This window comes from Malaclemys terrapin, chromosome 4 (assembly GCF_027887155.1).
Source record: "Malaclemys terrapin pileata isolate rMalTer1 chromosome 4, rMalTer1.hap1, whole genome shotgun sequence".
Lineage (NCBI taxonomy): Eukaryota > Metazoa > Chordata > Testudines > Emydidae > Malaclemys > Malaclemys terrapin.
This window is the reverse complement of record NC_071508.1, coordinates 20,075,652-20,092,400: the sequence shown is the minus strand read 5'-3', so window position 1 is coordinate 20,092,400 and position 16,749 is coordinate 20,075,652. Positions and strand designations below refer to the sequence as shown.

Sequence of the window (16,749 nt, the reverse complement as noted above, 5' to 3'; positions counted from 1 at the left end):
AGAGTGGGAAGCAGGGCGGGGATGGGATGGGATGGGATGGATGGGAGTCAAAGGCAGCAGCCCCAGGGCACGTTCAAGCCACTGGAATATCTCAGAGCGGGGGTCAGTCGCTCAGTCCAGGCTGCTCTGAGTTTGCCAGTGATTTCCTACATACTGGATGCCCGGAGGCAGCGTGTCTAGTAGCTAGAGCAGCAGACTGGCTGCTGGGACTCCAGGGTTCTCTTCTCAGTTTGGCCACTGACTCACTGCACCTCCCTGGGCCAGTCACTTCATCTCCCCAGGCCTCAGTGCCCTTGTCTGTAAAATGGGGACACAAAACTCTTACCCACCCTTGCAAAGTGCGTTGTGGGGAAAGGTCTGTATACAGGAATCACCAATCATTGAATCATAGGACTGGAAGGGACCTCAAGAGGTCTTCTAAGTGTAATACAGGGTCCTATGGCGTAACGTCAGCTCTGACAGACAGGAATGGACTGAGGAGCCATCTACAGCAGCCTGCCTCAGCACAGTCCAATACACCTGTCTGCACAATAGTGTCCAGTGGGTGAGATTTCTTCCTTGACCCAGCTGTGGATGCAGAAACCTTCTCGGTGTCGTCGAACCTGATTGATTTGTTCTTTGATATGCCACAATGTAACCCTAGGAAATACCATCTTGGGAGGGGCGTCCTTGTGCTTCTCATGGCTTAGGATGTCTCCTGGGTAGAATTCCTCAGGCTCCTCCCCTAAGAACTCACGTTCTTCTCTGCTCCCCCTTTGCTCAGGGTGATGCAAAGATGCTGGAGATTCTGAAATACACCCACCAGTTCCTTCAGAAATTCTGCGCTGGGAACCAAGGAAACCAGGCCCTTCTGCACAAACATCTCAACTTGTTCCTCACCCCTGGGGTAAGAGAGGAGGGGGCCCCTCTGGGAGAGCTCAACATGGGTCCAGAGGAGTGGGATGGGGGATAGATGGGGATTCATAGACAATAGAGATGGAAGAGTCCAATTCCGGTAGGTCAACAAGGCCACCCCGATCCCTCTACCCCGCTTGCCAGTCCTGGATAGTTCACTAACATTTCACGTGATAGTGCTTGCTCTTTAGAAGGGTGGCCTTGCGACAAAGGCACTAGACTGGAGCTTAGAAACCTGGGTTCAATTCTTGGCTCAGCCCCTCACTTGCTGTATGAACTTGGGCAAGTCACTTCACCGCCCTGTGCCTCAGTTTCCCCATCTGTGAAATGGGGCTGGGGATGCATCCCTGCTTAACAGGGGTGTTATGAGGCTAAGTCACTAATGTCTGGGAGGCTCAGATGCTAGGAAAGCTGATGGAAAAGCCAACAAATAAATGTTGGGATTGCTAGAGGGTGGCAAAGCACCTCTCACCCCCCATCAGAAAAGGGGAGGAGGAAAGTTCTAACCAACCCTGCAGGATTGTCAGGGGGTTGGTTGGCTAAGGGCTGTGAAGGCCCAGCGGGTGGGTAGGGGGGTAGTGTTTAGGATACTGCTCCAGGAGAGGGGAAGGGTGTTTGGAGAGCATGGACAAAGGAGGGAGAGACACAGAAGGGAGGAGACATACCTGCAAGAAGGAGAGAAAATGGGGGGCAGGGGGAGCTGGGAGTGTACCTGGGCGTTTGGGGGCTCTGCGAGCCCCACAGCCTCATGCAGGCGTCACTTGCCCCCCGCAGCTCCTGGAGGCCGAGACGATGCAGCACATCTTCCTGAACAACTACCAGCTGTGCTCGGAGATTAACGAGACGGTGCTGCAGCACTTCGTCCACTGCCTGGCCACGCACGGCCGCCACGTGCAGTACCTCGACTTCCTGCACAGCATCATCAAGGCGGAGGGCAAATACGTCAAGAAGTGCCAGGACATGATCATGACGGAGGTGAGAGCCCCCTCCCCTTGGTGTGGAAGAGGGGGAGGGTTAAGGTGTATAGACAGACCCAGTCAGAGAAGCAGGGCTGTCTTGGGGAGCAGGGTGGGGGCTCAGTAGATGCCTGTGCTGATCCCAGGGCCCCAGCTAGTTGCTAGGGGGCACTGCGCTCTTGAAAGCACCATCCTTTGGCGGAGAAGTAGAAAGCGGGGCAAGAACCCTTATAATTTCATCCCAGCCTGAACAGATGCTGTTCTTACCCCTAGAAGGCTCTGTCCACACTACACCATGCTAACACCCACGCTCACAGTTGTTGCTTGCACCATTTCCATCATTGCGGGGGCAGAGTCAGGCAGCTGAATTTTCACCTTTGAAAATCAGGCCTAACATGTCTTATGTTGGGCTCCCAAAGTCAGTGGCAGTTTTTAAGAATACTGGCATTAACACCTAGACTGTTTTTAAGCTGCTAGCCTTAGTAATATCCTGCAGCGGGGAGTGCCACAGGTTGGGATTTTCTGCTCTGTGTTGGAAAATGCCCTATTTCCATTGTAAATGCACTGTCCTTTAATCCCTCAGTGGCCCCTTTGTGGCTGTGTTTGGGGGGGGAAGCTGGCTGTTGCCTTGCAAGGCTTTTCCATCCCCTCTGCCACGGATCCATGACCTTTGCTCCTTCCCCACAGCTCACCAATGCCGGGGACGACGTGGTGGTCTTCTACAATGACAAGGCGTCGCTGGCCACCATGCTGGAGATGATGACAGCAGCCCGGGAAGGGGTGGAGGAGAACAGCCCCCTCATGTACCACATCTCCTTGGTGGACCTGCTGGCTGCCTGTGCCGAGGGCAAGAACGTCTACACGGAGATCAAGTGCACGTCCCTGCTGCCGCTGGAGGACATTGTGCGGGTGGTGACGCACGAGGACTGCATCACTGAGGTACTGGGGGCCACCAACTCATAGAGCCGGTGAGATGGGCAGGGAATTCAGAGCCATGGGTGCACTGGAGGGAGACGAGAGGAGGTGGAAGCAGGGGACTGAGGTCTCCTAATAGTGGTATGAGGAAGGGGGAGGAATGCTGAGATAGTGGTACAGAGTGGAGAAAGAGGGGAGTGGGGCAGGGAGAGAGAGGAGGGGAGGAAAATGGAGGGAGGAAAGCAAGAGAGGAGGGAGTGAGAAACACACCCAAGGAGGGGAGATATGGGAGATGAGGCAGGCTGGGGAAAGGGGTCTGACTTGTGGTTTGTCCCACTTCTTGGCTGGTGGAAAGTGGGATTTGTGCTGGGGAGTTCAGAGCTCCTGCTGCCAAGGTCGTGTGGTTATTCGGCTGCAGTGCTTTGAGTTGAAGCCCTCTTGTGTCCCTCTGTCCCTCAGGGGTCAGTCGTCGTTCAAAGGGCAGGGGGCAGCAGGGAGGCTGATTGTACCACTGGGCTGTGTTTGCCTTGCTGCCGTCCCATGGCCTCGTATAGGGACTGAATTCCCCTCCCCCCCCCACATCCCACTCTGTCCCTGCAGGTGAAGATGGCCTACGTGAACTTCGTCAACCACTGCTACGTGGACACCGAGGTGGAAATGAAGGAGATCTACACCAGCAACCACATCTGGACTCTCTTCGAGAACTTCACCCTTGACATGGCCACGGTGGGGGATGGGGCCTGGAGTGGATCCTGGGGTGGGGAATGGGGTGGAGACTCCCACTGACAGTTCTCCCTTGGGAGGGTGGACACCAGGAGATGAAAGTCACTGGATGCTCCACTAGCTTTCTCAGCAACCTAGAAGCAGCGGTGCAGGCTGGGTACCATGGTGAGAGGAGCCATCCAAGGAGCTGGAGAGATAGCTAGAGCCCAGCGTGCTGTAGCATTGGGAGCAGGATGGGCATGTCAGGGACAGTGCTCCGTGGCACCCGTGTTCTGCGTAACAAGGAGCTGCTCCACGCCGTACTGGCCCTGCTGTGCCATCAGGATTGGGGGGCTGACACATCCACTCTGCAGCAGTACAGAGCCTTCTCCCGGGCACAGCTGGCCCCTAGGAGCCCAGGGGGCAGGTGCTGGGTAGGGAGTGCCCTGCAGGGTGTCTGAGATGCCCTCTGCAGCGTGGGTCCCCCCAGCTCTGCTGGGTGCGTGCATGTCAGTATTGCACTTGTACCAGTGTGTGCTCCCACCCCCGGGGTGCAACGACCCGGTGTGTCCTTCCCTGCAGATGTGTAAGAAGCGAGAGAAGCGTCTGACGGACCCCGCCCTGGAGAAGTACGTGCTCACCGTGGTGCTGGACACCATCAATGCCTTCTTCAGCTCCCCCTTCTCGGAGAACAGCACTTCCCTGCAGGTAACTAGGGGCCTTTCCAGAGTCGAGCATGGCAATAGGCTGAGGCCCCCAGCTCCCCTGACGTGGCCCAGGCCGGGAGAGGTGCCATCTGTGGCCTGGAAGTTGCAGATGGCTCAAGAGTCGATGACCCTCAGCATCAGCCCGAGGATCCCACCTGTTCTGTTGCCATCAGGGATGGAAGTCTCTGGATCATAGAGCCAAACCCGCCCCAGCCTACAGTGGCCGAGTGTGGCAGGGGTCTGGCCAGATCCTCTTTCTAGAGTGTCAGGAGCACTGATGTGGGGAGGGGCCCCGCCCTGCAGTGGGCTGGGAGACCCGGAAAACAACTGAGTTTCACCTGCTGAGGGGTTTCCTTCCCTACCTGAGACACAGGCCTGGTGCGCAGAGAGGTTCAGGAAATTTTAGAAACAAGCCGAGGGAGGGCAAAAGGGGCAGAGGCTGATTGAGTTTGTGGGATAGGCAGCAGAGCTTGGGGTGGTATTGAGGGGCAGAGCCCAGTGGGGCCAGAGGGGTCTCAGAGAGGGCAGACCCCTGACTAGGTTGTGTTGATGGCTAAGGTACCACCCATACTAAGGTTCTGGGGGGAGTGAACTGAAACCTAGTCAAATTCAGCAATTGGAGCGGTCCCTCAAACTCAAAGCAGAGCTTGGGGGGTGGGGAGACCCAGTGTGAACTGAAAGAGGAGGCAGGCTGCGTACAGGCCCTGGGAACCAAAACAACTGCGCTCCGAGGCTGGACTTGGCCAGGAGGTTAACCCTGAATCCTACCAAGATAGAGGGAGAAGTGTCATTGGTTAACGCCCTTGCTGACTGGCTAGCCGCTTTCCCCCTAGCAGGGGCCTGTAAGAAGCACCAGCAGCAGTGATGGGTCTGATAAGAGCTCACACCATGGCCACAGATAAGGACCTGCCTCCGTCTCTTGCAGACCCACCAGACCATTGTCGTGCAGCTCCTCCAGTCCACCATGAGGCTCCTGGAGTGCCCCTGGCTACAGCAGCAGCACAAGACCTCGGTGGAGGCCTGTATCCGTACCCTGGCCATGGTTGGTAAGGTTCTAAGGGGATCGTGCGGCGATCGCTCAGTGCCCGGGACGGGGGTTCAGAGGTTTAGCCGCTGGGGCTGATGTGATGGAGGTAGGGTGTATACCAGGGTAAGGCAGTGTTGGGAGGCAACTCCATTGATCTGGAGACTCCATCCCTCTTTGACTGTGCATGTACCAGGCAGCTGGCCAAGCAGGAGCTGGGTGAGATCTGGCAGGTGCTTCCTGGGACCGGCTGCATGTCTAATGACCAGCCTCTAAACACACAGAGGTGTGGCTTGGAGAACACCCTCTAAAAGTTGGCTTCTTATCTAGTCTCTTGGGCCCATTTAACATGGGCTGGGAACCTAAGGAGACCAGGACGTCTCAGGAGATTCCTGGTATTTCCAGCTGCTGATGGGGCCTGAAATAAAGCTGAGACTTGTACTGATTTCCCTTAAGTCTTTGACCCTCATCCCGTCAGCTACTGCCTGACTCTTGAGGAGGGCTATAAATGCTGATGGGTCACAGAGGGGAGAGGCTGGTTTAGTGGCGAAGGCGCTGGGCTGGGATGTGGGGAGCTGGGAATTGAACGTAATTTTTGGACTTATTTAATCTCTCTGTGCCTAAGTTCCTCCTCTGGAAAAGGAGGGCAATGCTATTTCACTTCCTTCTCAGGGGGATAGGGGATAAATGTATTCGTGTTTGGGGGTCATACGGATGCAGGATGTGGGCTGAGCACTGAACTGATCTGTTTGGGGTGCACAGGGGAAGCAACAGCACCGGTTGCTTTGCTCCTGGTTAGGGTAATGACCAACCTAATAGCACCGGGCATGCCAGGCACTCGGTCTGCGGAGCCGCCCAAGCCAGTGTGTGTCTGGATCCACTGCACAGCGGGCGGTGTGGCACAGAGCTCCGCCCTCAGCCCTCCATCTGAGCCTGCTCTGCTTTCAGCCAAGAGCCGCTCCATCGCGCTGCCCATGGACCTCGATGCCCATGTCAGCTCCCTGCTGAACAGCAGCTCCACCAGCGCCTTGCAGAGGAGCACTTCCAGCTACAAGACAGCCACCCGGACCTTCCCCCGTGGCTTGGCCCCGCCCAACCAGTGGGACTACAAAAACATCATTGAGAAGCTGCAGGTGCGGGCTGGGGGGAGCCCTTTCCCGGGAGGGGGGTTGGGGGAGTCCTGGCTCCCTGTGAAGTCACGTGGGGGTGGGGCACTAATGGTACTGGGGCCTCCTGATAGATTCGAACAGCAGCAGTCCCTGCCCATGCCCCTGAGCTGCAGGGACCTCCCTCGGGGTCAGCCTGCCCTGCCCATTTGATTCTGTCCTGTCGGCTGAGACGGCCAGCAGCTCCTTTCACGCAGGCCACGCCCGCACCCAGGCACGGTCCAGTCCCTGTCCTCTCCTGACTGCCCCTCACTTCCAAAGGGCCAGAGAGGACACAGACCCTGTGCTTTTGCCCCCCGCCATGGGCCACCTTGCAGAGGAGCCTGCATGCAGCAGCCTCCGAAAGGAGGAGGCAGTTTACCTGCTCCAGCAGACCTAGGGCCTGATCCCTCCAGGAGTTCCCCCAAGCCGGTGCAGCTCTGTCCCGTTCCCATCACAGGCCAGTGCCTCGTGGGCCCAGTCTGGCCTTGCAGGTGCACGCGAGGACTGGGCTCAACCCTGACGGTATCGTGCTTTGTAGGACATCATCAACGCCCTGGAGGAACGGTTCAAACCCCTGGTGGAGGCCGAAGTGTCTGTCCTGGTGGACGTTCTGCACCGCCCAGAGCTGCTCTTCATGGAGGGGACTGATGCCTACCAGCGCTGCGAGAGCGGGGGCTTCCTGTCCAAGTAAGGGGGTGGGGTGGGGGTAGCCTCACAGACGCCTCTGATCCCAGCATCCAGGTGGAAGGGGTCAGTCCCTCCTCTGCTCTCCCCCGTGGGCGGCGGTGGGATGTGTGTGAACCCACGGGAGGAAGGAGGAGAAGGTGGAGACAGAGGATGGGACAGCTCAGGGTGCAGAAGGAACTGATGGGTTCTTGCTCTGTTTGGCCAGGCTGGTCCAGCACACTAAGGACCTGATGGAGAGCGAGGAGAAGCTGTGCATCCGAGTCCTGAGGACGCTGCAGCAGATGCTGATGAAGAGGAACAAATATGGGGACCGGGTGAGTACCTGAGGCCCACAGTCAGGATACCCACAATAACCCCCCCAGCCTGGTGCCTCTTTTCTCCATCATCCAGCTCCCGTTTGTCTTTCCGTACAATCGTCAGGCTTGCTTCCCCTCTCCCTCGCCTCAGGGTCAGTCGGGAGTGACTCCGCATTACAGTCGGTGGCGTCGCATCTCTGGGTTTTGCAGACACTCCGCTTTCACCCACGCCCCAGCCTTTCACGCGGTACATGTAGGACCTTATGCAGCTGGTGGGGCAGGTTGGGAGATTTGTCCCTACCCCAGGAGCTTAGCTAGCTGCCCCTAAGGCAGGTGATTGGTATGTGAGCTGTCAGGCATCTGCCACTTCAGTGCACACTCACAGTTTATTTCTCACGTCAGGGCAACACGCTGAGGAAAATGCTCGTGAGTAACTACCTGCAGAACAAGAAGTCGAGCTCCAAAGGGGAGATCGTCGACACGACTGGGGGTGGTGAGCAACTTGGTGTCCTTTGTCTCCCCTGCGCGCCAGTTTCCTTCCCTGTCTCTTTTGAGGCTCATCCACACGCCTTGGGCTTCGGGCTTCTGCATTTCAAACCCTTAGGATAGGGGACCACATCTTCACCTGGTGTGAATCAGCCTCGCTTCTCTGAGGTCAGCCCTTACCAGAAGCAGGGTTTTGCCTGCAATTCTATACACAGGGAAATAGACGCGGGTCCTCTGGAACTGGAGTTTTCAGTCCCGTCCTTCCATTGATCCGTTCTAGGGAGTCGTAGGACCCTGTGGCCGTAGTACGAAAGGGCTTTGCAAATGTTAATGACTCATAACTCGGCCCTGTGAGTTAGGGCAGTAGCACTATCCCCATTTTGCAGATGGGGAAACTGAGGCACAGAGCAACTGAGGGACTTTTCCAGGGTCACACAGGGAATCTGTGGCAGCTCAGTGGCTCGACCCAAAGTCCACCCTCTGTTCCTTAGCTTGGCTGTAGAATTCACTGCTGCGCCTTCCCAATGTTGCCGCTCACTCCCGTTCTTACCTCTCGTGTTCTCCCGTGCATAGGCCAAGACCAGGACTGGTCAGTCATTGCTGCCATCCAGTGCCGGCTGGACAGAGAAGGGGCCACCAAGCTGGTGTCAGACCTGATCATAAACACCAAAAACGAGAAGATTTTCCAGGAGAGCATCCTCTTAGCCATCCGGCTGTTGGATGGAGGCAACACAGAGATACAGGTCTGGGGATAGTCCTGCATTCCCAGCATGTGCACCAGCCCTAGGGAGAGGGACATGGAGGACTTAGGAGAGAGGGTTCGGTTTGTGTGAATGCAAACCTTTGTCTAAAGCTCTCACTGGAGTGAATGCTGCATTTGAGAGTTTGAAAAAAGTGTCTCTGTAGGATATTCACCCATCCCTGCACTTAGTGGTTCTGGCCAAGGCAGATGTAATAAAATGCCACGAGACAGGCTGCTCACTCTGTGTTCCTCGGCCAACCAGAAATCGCTGGCTGATTAACATTTCCAGCCTAAAGCTCCCCAGAAGCTAAAGGTGCAAGATTCCTATGACGCTATTGTAGTCAAGTTTTCGAAAGCAACACTGGCGCCCTCTGCTGGGTAGTTCTAAACTAACAGGCTGCTGCAGCTTTCGGTCTAGTAATGGGTTATATTTGCCGTTTCGAACCCTTTGTTCAGGAAACGTGGATACCGACTAGTGAGACCACCCAAGATGAGTCTAGGGGTTGAACTGGCTACAGCTTGTGTTTTTCAGGTTCTACCCTTGGATTTTCTTGATGGTTAAAGCTCAGCGTGTATTAGAGGGTGGGATGAGGGAGGGAAGAAAGGGGATTTGAATTATCCATTCCCTGTACACCAAAAGGATTGTTATTTCCTGGGACTTGACTAGAGTGATTGCATGAGAATGGCCCTGCCCTTGAGATTTGACTTGGTCAGCGACCCTGATTGACATCTCTGTGATGAGAAAAGAAAGTAATGGAGCACTGGGTTTACGCAAGCAGATCATCGGTCTGTTCAGTCTGGTATCCTGCTTCCTTCAATGTCCTGTACTTTGATGTTGTAGAAGATAATGAAAATTGTTTTATAGTGTGCAAAGCTATAGGCAGGGGCACGAATTTCTTCCTGACCCCTGTGCTCGACCAGCTTGTGCCCTGAAGCATGAGAAGTGGTCATCCTAACCATAGCTGTATTATGCAGATACTATTGGTCGTGAAACTATCCAGCTTTTTCGAAACTCCAGGCACCCTGTCAGACTTGGTGGGAGAGACAAATCCCAGAGGCAGCTGGGGAAACTTCGGATCGTAATGTGGACATTTTTACTTCTTGTCTTGCTTCCTCCACCCCTCCCTCTCTGCCCAGAAATCGTTTTATAACCTGATGACGAGCAACAAGAAGTGTGAGAAGTTCTTTAAAGTGTTGCATGATCGCATGAAGAAGGCGCAGCAGGAGACCAAGTCCATTGTGTCGGTGAACATGAGTGACCTTGGGAACAAGCCCCGGGAGGACAAAGACATCCCGGACCCTGGCACCAAGGGTAAATGAGAAGGGAGGGTACAGTTGTCAGCTCTGTGGGGCAGGGACCATATCTACCTGTGTGATCCTAACCCTAGCTCCAAGTACCCTCCCATAGGAACGCTAACCCTAGGGCAGGGTTACAGTGATTAGCAGTAGGGTCCTGATCTAGCCAGAGGCAGGCTCTCTAGATAGCCAACCTGAAGATGCATACATGCTGGCCCCATCCAAGTAGCCAGCAGGGGATGTGTTTGTCCCCTTTGAGTGCTTCTCTCTGGGTAGGCAACCATAGTTCCTGAGTATGACAGTAATAGAGATTGGATTTCCCTTTAGGACGAGGAACCTTCATGCTGTCCCACGCCCTATCTCGGCACCCCATGGCCATTGGGTTTCGAAAGGGCCATGACACTGGGGAGCGAAGCCAGAGCAATGAGATGGGAATGTCGATCTTGATCATGGAGCCTATTCTTCGGTTCCTTCAATTGCTCTGCGAAAACCACAACCGGGACCTCCAGGTTTGTAAACAGGGGTGCTGGGGGGACGTTTGGCTCACTGGGCAGAGTGGTGGGACTCAGGAGACCTGGGTGCTATTCCTGGCTTTGCAACTTGCCTGCTGGCTGACTTTGGATAAGCCACTTCCCCGCCCCGTGCCTCAGTTTCCCCATGATACCGACCTGCTTTGTAAATGCTTTGCAATCTACAGAAGAAAAGCGCTAGATAAGCTTTGTGTGTTGTTATTGTAATAGGTCCTGGTCACTATCTGTATCTGTAGTTAAATGGCATGGGCTAGACATGCTCGATGCCCCCGTTACAGCTCTGATCACTGATCACACCCACGGCCAAACATTATGTGGGGGCATAGTACCAAATTCTGCCCTGACCTGCACCCCGTTGGCTTCCCTAGTGAAGAGAGGGCCAGTGAAGGGGGGATGCAGAGACCGGAGCTGCTGAGTTGCTTACCCCTCTTGGAGGTTTTAGCCGGGAGGTTTGTTTTACAGAACTTCCTCCGGTGTCAGAACAATAAGACCAACTACAACCTGGTGTGTGAGACGCTGCAGTTCCTGGACATCATGTGCGGCAGCACCACGGGGGGGCTGGGCCTGCTGGGCCTCTATATCAATGAATGCAACGTGGCTCTTATCACCCAGACCCTGGAGACCTTGACGGAGTATTGCCAGGGACCATGCCATGAGAACCAGGTAATCCAAACACCCCACACCATGAAGAGACAGCTTGGTTGGCTCTGAGGGCAAGGGGTGAGGGGGTGGCTAGATCACAGCTAGAGACCTTCGCATGTTGCTCCAGATCTGGCTTGTTCCCCGGATGCCTGGGATTTTGCACCAATGGCCTGGTGTTCCCAAGGCAGCTGTCGAGACACTGCTGAGGGAGCCCCGTTCAATCCTTTCCAGAAGGCTGGGGACAAATAGGGCCAAGGTTCTGCTGCCGCTGGTTCAGCCTCCTTGATTTTGGGGTGTCAGCGGGTGCAGAACTGGGACCGTTCAGAGAAGAGCAATGAAAGTTGGGGGGATTGATGTGTGGGCGGAGGTTACAATCACTAATGCGTGTTGGTGGGCTAACTCGGTTGCTGTCCGTGATATCCCAGGAGGGAAAGAATTGTTCAGTCACAACTAGAAGCAATGCAGTTGAATTAGGAAAGCACCATTCAAGCTGACTATCAGGAGAAACCTCCCGGAAGTAGCCGCCCCAGGGGGAAGGCATGGGAGCCCCATTGCTTGAGTTGTTTCAGAGTAGGCAGGGCAGAACAGTGAAGAATGGGCTGCATGGGAGAATCCTGCGTCTCTCCCACCTGTAACTTCGGGCTTAGAGCGTAGGAGTGATGTGATTGGCCGATGGGGATTCGTAGCAGGGTAGTCATGTGACAGGTGGGAACTCTGTACCCACAAACGATGCTTGGAAATGGGTCGATGCTCCTCTTGCGGGCATGTGGTGGTTAGTGTTACATTTGCTCTTAAGGAGCGTGTGCTAGAGGCTTTCACCCTTGGACCTGTCCAGGGCATGTAATAACTTCCTGTCCTTTATCATTGATTCCGTATGCATTAGGGAACAGGATGTCCCGATTTCATAGGGACAATCCCGCTCTTCGGGGCTTTCTCTGATATAGGCGCTATTACCTCCCCATCCCCTGTCCCGATTTTTCACACTGGCTATCTCATCATCCTGATATGCATCAAAGAAAAAGATCCCATCGACATCATCAAGGCAACAGCGATTGAACGTGGCTTGTGCCAGACAAGGCCGTAATGATGGCTGGCCAGTACGGACAAGGTCAAATAACATGGTTGAAACCTGATATAGTCTTTATGTCTGGACGGTTTTTAACCATGTATGCCTCAGTTTTGCTGTGTTATAACCTAGTTAGACCACTGTGCTGGGAGCACGTTGGTCAAATGCATCGTGTAGATGGGGCCGAGGGCCTCCGGCGTTTCATCCCCTAAGCCTGAGCCCCTGTGAGCGCATGGGGAGTCTGAGACGTCAGAGGGGAAAGCGGAGGTCAAGAGGGCGGAAAAGAATCTGTGGGATAAACCCTGCGTGTGTCACTCCCCAGAGCTGCATTGTGACGCACGAATCTAACGGCATTGACATCATCACGGCCCTGATCCTGAATGAGATCAGCCCCCTCTGCAAGTACAGAATGGACCTTGTGCTCCAGCTGAAGGTCAGTGGGGCAGCCTGGAAGGGGGTGTGAGGATGGGATGTCTCGTGTGTGTGTGGCGGGGGCGGAGCAGGTACTGAAGAGGGTTTATGTAGTGGAAGTTCTCCGGCCTGTGTTATACAGGAGGTCAGACTAGATGACCACAGTGGTCCCTTCTGGCCTTGGAATCTATGAGTCTAGCATTTCTGTAGGACTCCGTAGTGTGTCTATGGATCTTTAATGTATGTAGCACTGGACATCTCGAATGGGTGTGGTGTTTGTATGGTTTCTGTGGTGTGGGGAGGTGGTCTCTGTAAAGTGTGGGGTACTGAGCATGGGTGGGGAGGTCCCTCTCCAGCATGCATGAGCAGGTGGGCTCTGCTATCATGTCCCCTCTCAGTCTTCTCTTTTCCAAACTAAACAAACCCAATTCTTTCAGCCTTCCTTCATAGGTCATGTTCTCAAGACCTTTAATCATTCTTGTTGCTCTTCTCTGGACCCTTTCCAATTTCTCCACATCTTTCTTGAAATGCGGTGCCCAGAACTGGACACAATACTCCAGCTGAGGCCTAACCAGAGCAGAGTAGAGCAGAAGAATGACTTCTCGTGTCTTGCTCACAACACACCTGTTAATACATCCCAGAATCATGTTTGCTTTTTTTTGCAACAGCATCACACTGTTGACTCATATTTAGCTTGTGGTCCACTATAACCCCTAGATCCCTTTCTGCCGTACTCCTTCCTAGACAGTCTCTTCCCATTCTGTATGTGTGAAACTGATTTTTTTCTTCCTAAGTGAAGCACTTTGCATTTGTCTTTGTTAAACTTCATCCTGTTTAACTCAGACCATTTCTCCAATTTGTCCAGATCATTTTGAATTATGACCATGTCCTCCAAAGCAGTTGCAATCCCTCCCAGTTTGGTATCATCCGCAAATTTAATAAGCGTACTTTCTATGCCAATATCTAAGTCGTTAATGAAGATATTGAACAGAGCTGGTCCCAAAACAGACCCCTGCGGAACCCCACTCGTTATGCCTTTCCAGCAGGATTGGGAACCATTAATAACAACTTTCTGAGTACGGTTATCCAGCCAGTTATGCACCCACCTTATAGTAGCCCCATCTAAATTGTATTTGCCTAGTTTATCGATAAGAATATCATGCGAGACCGTATCAAATGCCTTACTAAAGTCTAGGTATACCACATCCACAGCTTCTCCCTTATCCACAAGACTCGTTATCCTATCAAAGAAAGCTGTCAGATTGGTTTGACATGATTTGTTCTTTACAAATCCATGCTGGCTGTTCCCTATTACCTTACCACCTTCCAAGTGTTTGCAGATGATTTCCTTAATTACTTGCTCCATTATCTTCCCTGGCACAGAAGTTAAACTAACTGGTCTGTAGTTTCTATGGATGGGTGGCCGTGCTTCTGCATGGCGTGGCGTGTTCACGGGCCTCAAGCAGAGGTAGAGGGTGCCTGTGACACACTGGCTTACCTATGTGGGTGTGTCTTCACCAGGACAATGCCTCCAAACTCCTGCTGGCCCTGATGGAGAGCAGACACGACAGTGAGAATGCCGAGCGGATCCTCATCAGCCTCCGGCCTCAGGAACTGGTAAGGGTGGGCAAGCAGGGCGGGATGCTCTAGGCCTGGGCATGACTGCCTTTTGGAGACATGCAGGACTTGTTAGAGATGGGGGAGAAGGTGGGAAGGGGCAGAGGTCTGAATCATTGGGACAGACTTAAAATTCCAGGGAGCCTTCGAGCCTAGATGGTTCTCCCTCCCCATCCTACTCACCCTTGCTCTTGACTTCCTTGGGTCAGGGCTGTGAGGTTGAGCCATGTGGTTGTGTATGGAATCAAGATGCACGTGTGCAGCTAGTCTCAGTGTAGTACTGTCAAAGGTAGTTTATCTGGCCTCCACTACCATGCTGTATGAGCACCTCACAATCTTTAGTGTATTTATCCTCCCAGCCCCCCCGGTGAGGTAGGGCACTGTTGTTATCCCCATTGTACAGGTGGGGAAACTGAGGCACAGCGAGATTAAGTGACTTGCCCAAGGTCACACAGGGAGTCTGTGGTAGAGCAGGGAACTAAACCCAAGTCTACCGCTAATCCATCCTTCCTCAGTGGAAGCTGTCTGACACACACACACACACACACACTCTCTTTTGTTGGTAGTCCATGGAGCCAGGTTGCTGGCTGGTGAAGTGTACAGCTGACTTCCTCCTGTGGTTGGTTGCCTTTACAGGTAGATGTAATTAAAAAAGCCTATCTCCAAGAGGAAGAGTGCGAGAACTCTGAGGTTTCCCCCCGGGAAGTCGGGCACAACATCTATATCTTGGCCTTACAGGTACCGTCTCTTCGGATGTTTCTCTATCGCAGGTGCCCCTCTGCAGAAGCCTCTCCTTTCTAAGGTTGGATTCCCCCAGCTCCTCCGTCCTGGGGTGTGGTGGCCTTTGTTCATTGGTTAGCATGGGATAGTCTTTCCAGGTTCCCCCCATATTTATTTAAATACTTTCTCAAGACAAACCTAGAAAGACCCAGTTCTGCTGGGATACCTGTGAAGTTCCAGTCTGGATCCATAAGTAGAAAGCTTGCTTGGGGCCTAGGAAAAGAAATTGGGTTCTTTGAGTCCTGACCTGCACCTTTGCTTGGTCCTTGACACCTTGGAGGGTTCCTTTCATTCAGAGCTAGATCAGTTTGTGCTGGCATATCACAGGTTAACGTCCCTGCTCACGTAAGCAGGGCCGGCTCCAGCTTTTCTGCTGCCCCAAACGGCACAAAAAAAAAAAGACGAGCCGCAGCACTTCGGTGGCAGCTCAATCGCACTGCTTCTTCGGCGGCAGTTCGGTGGCGGGTCCTCCCTCTCTTCCTCTTCGGCGGCAATTCGGCGGCAACTCAAAGAGGAAGAGAGGGAATGAGGGACCTGCCGCCAAATTCCCGCCGAAGACCTAGACATGTCGCCCCAATACCGGATGGAATGCCGCCCCTTTGAATTGGCCGCCCCAAGCACCTGCTTCCTACGCTGGTGCCTAGAGCCAGCCCTGCACGTAAGCTTGCCCCACACCATGGACTTCAACAAAGTTTCACCCACTTGCGTCAATGGTAAATTTGGGCCCCATAATCCACTATTCTGCTTATGTCCCAACAAGTCCTGTTGCCCTAGGCATATGAGCAGTGCTGTCCTCGGACAGATCAATGGTTCCTCTCATTTGGAATCCGGTGTCTGGCAGTGCCCGAGCTTCAGTGCATTAGCAGAAGGCAGAACCTCCTCCACGCCAACTGGGCAATTGTGCATTACCATAGGGCTGAAATCCTGACCCAGTACTACGGTGGCCAGCTTATTGCCTGAAGCATGGGGACTGACATCCCTTGTTTTATGCTAGCTAGTGTCACTGCAGGTGCTCTTCTTTCTTTATATGTATGAGGGCTAAATCCTGATCCAAGAGAAGTCAATGGCAAAACTTTCATTGGCTTTAGTTGGACCACGATTTGGCACGTGTATGCCTCATCCTTACATGGCTTTTACACATCTAGCGAAAGATCCTCACATGTTCACAGGACATTCTGCCCTGCCGTGTCTGTCTCATGCTCCTATTCGCTCCTCACTGTCCCTCTCTCTCTTTTCAGCTGTCTCGGCACAACAAGCAACTGCAGCATCTCCTGAAACCAGTGAAGCGAATCCAGGAGGAGGAAGAGGAGGGCATCTCCTCTATGGTATGAGAGATCCATGGAGTGAATGCAGGGTCTCCCCAGTGGCAGTGGGTTGCTAAGAAACTGCCCCAGGCCTGGTTAAGCAGAGTTTTCCATCCCTTAATCCTTGAGCTTTTCAGATATTCCCATGGGGATACAAAATTCACACCTCCGGTGGGGTTTGCATGGTGTTTGAGCCAAAACTACAAGCACAAGGGCATGTACTGCTATTATTACCCAGCTCATCAGGGTAATATTAAAGGAGAGCTCTGTAGAGCTCACGGGTGGCCGGTTCTGTTCTTAAGGGTCTATGTTCTCATGTTGCCATGGAGAAGGTCTGCTCCTATTAGTGCTGATGGGGGTTAAGCTTCCCTGGTGGTGTCCAGTTCCCACCTTGAGGTAGGAGGGTTGATCCTTTCGCTGTCATTTTCCTGCTTTGTGTGGCCTGGTCTCAGCTCCCGAACGCTACTCAGCTGTAAAGCAATTTCCCTCGGGTGTTACAGGCATTGATTTGTAATTTAGGGATTAGCCCATTTGGGAGGTAATTAT

At 53.6% G+C, this 16,749-nt stretch overlaps 1 protein-coding gene across 1 annotated transcript in view; it reads left to right on the top strand.

Moving 5' to 3' along the window:
* Nucleotides 1-16,749, top strand: part of ITPR3 (inositol 1,4,5-trisphosphate receptor type 3) — an 89,518-nt gene that overhangs the window by 60,991 nt on the left and 11,778 nt on the right. Inside the window, exons 29-46 of the mRNA XM_054025878.1 lie at nt 764-886; nt 1,669-1,869; nt 2,538-2,789; nt 3,366-3,491; nt 4,050-4,175; nt 5,100-5,220; nt 6,147-6,331; nt 6,885-7,033; nt 7,239-7,347; nt 7,732-7,822; nt 8,389-8,558; nt 9,695-9,869; nt 10,181-10,362; nt 10,846-11,046; nt 12,414-12,524; nt 14,024-14,119; nt 14,756-14,857; nt 16,138-16,224. Of these exons, the coding sequence (XP_053881853.1) occupies nt 764-886; nt 1,669-1,869; nt 2,538-2,789; nt 3,366-3,491; nt 4,050-4,175; nt 5,100-5,220; nt 6,147-6,331; nt 6,885-7,033; nt 7,239-7,347; nt 7,732-7,822; nt 8,389-8,558; nt 9,695-9,869; nt 10,181-10,362; nt 10,846-11,046; nt 12,414-12,524; nt 14,024-14,119; nt 14,756-14,857; nt 16,138-16,224 (2,607 nt within the window). The remainder of the gene's footprint in view (nt 1-763; nt 887-1,668; nt 1,870-2,537; nt 2,790-3,365; nt 3,492-4,049; nt 4,176-5,099; nt 5,221-6,146; nt 6,332-6,884; nt 7,034-7,238; nt 7,348-7,731; nt 7,823-8,388; nt 8,559-9,694; nt 9,870-10,180; nt 10,363-10,845; nt 11,047-12,413; nt 12,525-14,023; nt 14,120-14,755; nt 14,858-16,137; nt 16,225-16,749) is intronic.